General features: G+C 36.3%; 1 protein-coding gene across 1 annotated transcript in view; it reads left to right on the top strand.

Annotated features, from left to right (window-relative positions):
* The first annotated feature begins 536 nt into the window (after positions 1-536).
* Positions 537-6,000, top strand: part of LOC131045052 (acyl carrier protein 2, mitochondrial) — a 42,258-nt gene continuing 36,794 nt past the window's right edge. The window contains exon 1 of the mRNA XM_057978565.2: positions 537-852. Coding sequence (XP_057834548.1) covers positions 646-852 — 207 coding nt within the window. The 5' untranslated portion in view covers positions 537-645. The remainder of the gene's footprint in view (positions 853-6,000) is intronic.

The raw sequence follows: 6,000 nt of genomic DNA, 5'->3' as shown, positions 1-6,000 counted from the left end.
TTCATAGTGCAATTTATACTTAATTTAAGCTCCAAATTTCATGGATTTATTATTTTCATATCTGATTCAACAAAGTATATAAAATGATAAAGAAGTCAATTGACAAGAATATAAAAATTCCAAATGATAAGAAGTGGCAAAAAAATTCCTAAGCTAGTGGGAGAATGTTTTAGTCCCATCCCAAATGCAATAGCTTAGAATTATAAACTAAATAGTAGGAGGCTCTATTTATAGATATTCTAGTAGCATTTTTTTTTTTCGCTTCATGATACATGCTTGATCCATAAAAATAGTTCTTAAAAGCTCTTCATAGAACTACAACTTAAAATGTGATAAAATCTTCTTGTCATCATACATTTTCAATTTTTATCATTTACTATTAACAAAAATACAACTCAACTAAATTTTTCAATTTTTTTAATCCTTAATTTCCTTAACTTAATTTTTAAAATATTCCTAAAAATTCTTCATAACACCCATGAGCCTCCATGGGACCATAGCCTTGCCTAAATAGGGCAAACCTCCAAACCTAAAACATGAAAAAACAGAAGTACAATACCATCATATATAGTTACGGAAATCCAGTGCGTTTCAGCAGGCAAAACCCCCCGAAAAAACTCTGGTATTACAGTTTATTAAGATCAAATGGGTGCCTTGTCTGGCATGATCTGTGTAAGGAATTCGATACTCAAGCATATGAGGGTGCGGACCCCATTGATAGGAAGCTTTCAGCATTGGAGTAACAACCGGCACATGTCTGTGGAGGCCAAGGGCACATATTTGGACAAGTCCGAAGTCACAGACAGAGTTATTTCTGTGTTCAAGCAATCTCAAAAGGTTGAACCTTCTAAGGTAAATATATTTCTCCTCCTCAGTTGTAATTTTGTTAGGCAATTACATGTGAGTGTTGATCATTGAACCCAACTGATTTCTGGTTCTTGGTAAAGTTGGTCTGAATATGGGTTATGCTTGAACGTATTCATTTCCAAAGATTTGTAAAGATGGTCAAGCTTGAATGTACCCATTCATAGTGGACCTCTAGGGCTGAAAATAGTGTTGGAGAGATCTCAACATTTCCTTACGACTATGGTGAATATAAGTACTATGTGGTTATTTGATATAACTGTCATTTCCTGTGTAACGGTTACGGCCTTAATCTTGTACTTTTACCATTGAGCTACTAGATTCATGTTTCGCTTCGGGCCTCTTTGCAGTCTACAGTGTGGATTATGCTTCAAATAGCTCCATCATGTGTATTCATGAGGATGTTAATCGATTTAAGATCAATTTAGAGATTATAGACGTTGCCTTTCCAATTGTCTATGCTGAGAATGTATTCTTGATCGTATTTAATAATTTATTTAGAAAATCATAATAAATCAGAATACAATTATTTTTTATCGTGCATTCTGATCTCCGCATAAACGTTGCCATTTTTTTCAATTTTAAATGTGAATGTAGCTTACTTTCATATTTTGTATCATTGCTGTGTTTATTTTTGTAAGGTAATTAAAAAATAGACTGCTTTAGTGAACATACATAATTTCATAATGTTTATAATAAAAGATGTTATATATGTACCAAAATTAAATATAGAATTAAGAACACAGTTGATAATTGATAATTCAATGTCAATTGTTAAATTATACATGTGTATGTACATATATATACACCATATATAATACGAGGCACTATATATATGATAAGAGGCACTATATATATGATAAAAGGCACTATATATATGATAAGAGGCACCATATATATATACCAAAAATTAATATAGAATTGAGAACGCACTTGATAATTAATAATTCAGTGTCAATTATTAAATTATAAATGTTAAAGATAAATCAAAATAGTTTAGATCATATGAATATTATTTAAAATTGGGAATGATTTGGCAAATGAAAATAGAATAGAATTATTAAGTGTTTAATCAAGGAAAAATAAGGAAATAAAAAACACAAAGTTTCATAAAAAGAAGGAAAACAAATACTATTTATGTTATTTCAAGTCAAATAAAGGGAAAAAAAGCATTGCTTTTCCACCCGGTTTAGAGCAAAACATAAGTTTTATTGTTTTTTAAAATCTAAGTGGGGTCTAGTAGTGATAGACCCCAGGGAATTTTGCCTGCTGTGATACGAGACAGGATCAAGGGATAAAGCCTTTGCCACTGAGCTCAAATTAAGGTCTTTGTGTGGTGTTCTAGGGTATGCCGATCACTAATTATGTGGTATTCCAGGGCATGTACATCAATAATTTTTCCCTCCATGATTTTTAATTCATGTGTTTAGGTGAAAGTAAAGAGGAAACAACATACACAGAAAGCTACAGACATAACAGTTTACTGATATACCAAATTACATAACTGAGAAATGTAATTTCAAGTTTTCAACTAATGATTACCAAACAGATCCCAAAATATTGCAATTATCCTCTATGCTAATCCTGTAACAAATCTCAGATTGAACAATGCATTAGACCAGCTGTTACAGTTAATCAGTATAGTTATTCATATCAACTGACCATTAGATTTGAGATCTCAATGCAGTTTGAGAGACTGGTAAGTCTGATCCACACTTGGGATTTGTGATTTTAGCTGCGTGATATATTGTTGCTGAGGGTCATGTGACCTGGCTGTTGCAAATTTGTTCTGGTAGGTAATTGACACAGGGCTACCAGGCAGAATTCCTAGGAAGGTGACTCAGTGGCACAACTGGTATCTCTGATCTTTGGATTTGGTGTCTTCACTTGCGGTAGAAACTGGCTTAGGGTTTAATCATTAGGACTTGCTGTTGATGTCCCATCAATGCACTTAGAACACCGAATGTGGCACAAAGGATGTTGCCTACTGCTGATATGGTGTGAATTCTCTCAATGTGGCACAGCAATAACCAAGGGCGATGAGTACTAGGCAGTCTGGAAACAGTTGATTGCTGACAATATCCCATGCCGACCTGGGAAACCTTGAACCAAACAACATTTAGTCTCTGCTAGTCGGTGACAAATGGCCTAAATAGTAGGCAAGGGTTTGCTTCCTAACCTCAGATGCTGCAAACAACATATTTTGTCCTTGAATGCACGATTGCATCAACTCAAAGAGAAAATGTAAAATAATAGACAGATGATGGAAAATGATTGAATAGGTTGATAAATATACCTTCCATAGCATAGGGCCCACATGTCCCATTTTTGGCACCTATATTTGAATTTGTTAAGGTGGTGTGATCTATTGTCCAAGAGCCCTCTTAAGGCATGACATGTGAAAAACATTGTAATTATTGTTGTTTTCCAGAAGTTTCAGCTCATATGCAATCTCATCTATCCTCCATATTATTTTAAGGTCTATTAAATTGCGGTTTAATCTTTTTGTGCCACTCCTTTTGAGGGAAGATTGTTTGTGGGGCTAAAAACTCAAGAAAACCATGTCTCCTACCTCAAAAGTTCTCTCCAAAACATGGCGATCAACGAATGTCTTGTGTTGATTTTTAGCCCACTATAGGTTCTCCTTGAGTGAATTCAAAATGTTTAGTCTTTACTATACTGAATCTCTGGCTCTAGGAACTCTGCTATATCTTAAAGGACCAAATCTACGAATAATCATAACCACCGCAAACAGAGTCATACTTGTAGAGATGTGATGAGTGTCGTTGTTGTTTGCTGTCCTGCAACATAATTCCTCAAATACTCTTTTATCCATTTTTTCACAATCTTTTTTTGTTCATTTGTTTGAGGGTGATAACTAGTGCTTGGATTCAACTCTATAACAGTCAATCAAAAAAGCTCTTGTCAAAACAAACTAATTAATCTGGTGTTTCTATCACTCACAATATGTGATGTCCCCTTCTAGTTGACATTTGTCAGTTGAGTAGATTAGCCTATCACTGACCCTCGTAGGCTGATGAGGTTGGTTAGAGGGTCCTTCGGAGTTTGATTCTTCATCTTCAGAGTAAGCACCCCAGGACTGACTTTCGTTTGGGGTCTCCAGGACTCCGATTGAGATACTTTCTATTTTTAGCAGGAATACTTTCTATTTTTAGCAGTCCTGCTATTTATAGCTAGTGGGTTGGGCAGGTGCAGAGTTTGGTTTGGCAGTCTCTAGTTCTGACGGCAGGCAATTTTGATGGATACTCAGAGAGATATTAATATTTAATTACTTTAATTAAATATTAAATGGTGAACTTTAATGTTTTAAAAGTCACTTTAAGTAATAACTTAAGTGAGGGTCTATTTCTCATCAGATGAGGCCAATTTTTATATTAAATTGAAAGTGATTTATTTTTGATACTTCAATAGTCAAAAATAAATAATAAAAGTTAAGAATTTCATTTAATGCCAAAATCGTACCTTTCTTGAAAATTGCGCCAAACCCTAAGAGAAGATAAAAGAAGATTTTAGGTCTTCTTTTCATTATGCTAAGTTTGATATTTTGTTTGGAGTTCTGAAAGGAGTTTTGGCCAAGGGTTTCAGCAGAAGATTCTTCTGCAGTGATTAGAGGTATCGGTATAGGAAAACGTGGGATTCTTGTACAACAGCATCAGAGGCTGCGAAATATCAGTTGATCTTGCTCTTACAGTTGGTTTCATTCAGGGACCAAGTTTGTGCTTATTAGTCAGAGAGACACCGTTATTTATCAGTATTTTGTTGCAGCAGCAAACAGGGAAACAGAGATACCCAAAGGAGATATTTATTGATGGCTGTACGGCTGCCTGGGGATTAGCGCCAATCACTTAAGGGGCTGCGATTTGCATGTTGGAGGGATCCAAAAAAATAAATAAAATAAGAAAAAGGTGCGTCTAGCTTGGAGTCATCCATTGAGCTACCATGCAAGCTGTTTGGGTCAGTCTGGACTGAGTTATAGCATGCTGTCATAATGGACTGTGTATGACCAGCAAGGAAGAAATAAGGGTTTCCAGAAATTCTTGGTATTTTTTCCGTTCCTGTCTTTTATTGTCTGTTTATGTATTGAGGGTAAATAAAGGTTGAATAAATGTAATAAGGGTTTGATCAGTTTATTACTGAATTAGAATTGATTTCTAGCGTTTCCCTATAGTTGTTTTTTTTGAGCTTGTAATGGTTAAAGTATATTTGCTGTTCAAAAATTCGCATAGAACACACTTAAACACAACAGGTTCAACTAAACTTCAGTTGTCGGAGTTGAGGGCCTTTTGAGGTTCTTACAATGGTATCAGAGCTAAATCCTGCCATCCTAAGGGTTTAGCAATTACATGCAGTCACAGGAAACGGGTTCATACAGGTATTACACACGCAGCAGAGCCCTTCTTGAAGGAGAGCAGAGTTTTAATAGACAGCCAGATACCATGGGTGAAAGGCATACAAGCAGCCCACGCAGAGGCCACAAAACTGAGGATGAAGAGACTAGAGAATTTATTAGGACTATGGCTACGGGGCAGCAGCAGGTTGCTCAGGCCTTACAGGCACTCACCACCATGATGGAGCGTATGAATCCTCCAAACTGAAACAATTAGGAACCAAAGGACAATAGGAGTGTAGCCAATATTCCTAGACCTCACAGGGCAGTTACACGCACAGTTGACAGGCCTTCAAGGCCAAATTTATTGGCAGAAGAACCTGAGGATGTTGCTAGAGCCGAGGCAGAGCCTGTCTTTGTTGATAATGTTATGACAGTACATGATGAGTGGTCTCTTCTTCCCCCTGATGTTAGGCAGAATCTGAATTTTGACTAGTTCATGAGGCAAAAACGGGAGGTAGAGAGAAACAGGCAAGAGAGGAGGCCATGTTTCCAACATAGAGATCTTGAGTTTGCCACAAGCAAACTCACTCTACCTTATTATGATGGCAGCAGTGCAGTTACATCTAGGTCCTGGATCCATAAATTGGATACATACTTCACACTGAGACCCATGATTGAAAGGGATGCAATTAAGTTTGCAACCTTACACTTGGACGGTACTGCACATGAGTGGTGGCATAACAGATTCATCACTCTCCAACATGATGAGATTACCACCTACCAGG

Source organism: Cryptomeria japonica, chromosome 7, assembly GCF_030272615.1.
Source record: "Cryptomeria japonica chromosome 7, Sugi_1.0, whole genome shotgun sequence".
NCBI classification, from domain to species: domain Eukaryota; kingdom Viridiplantae; phylum Streptophyta; class Pinopsida; order Cupressales; family Cupressaceae; genus Cryptomeria; species Cryptomeria japonica.
This window is presented reverse-complemented; position numbering and strand designations above follow the sequence as displayed.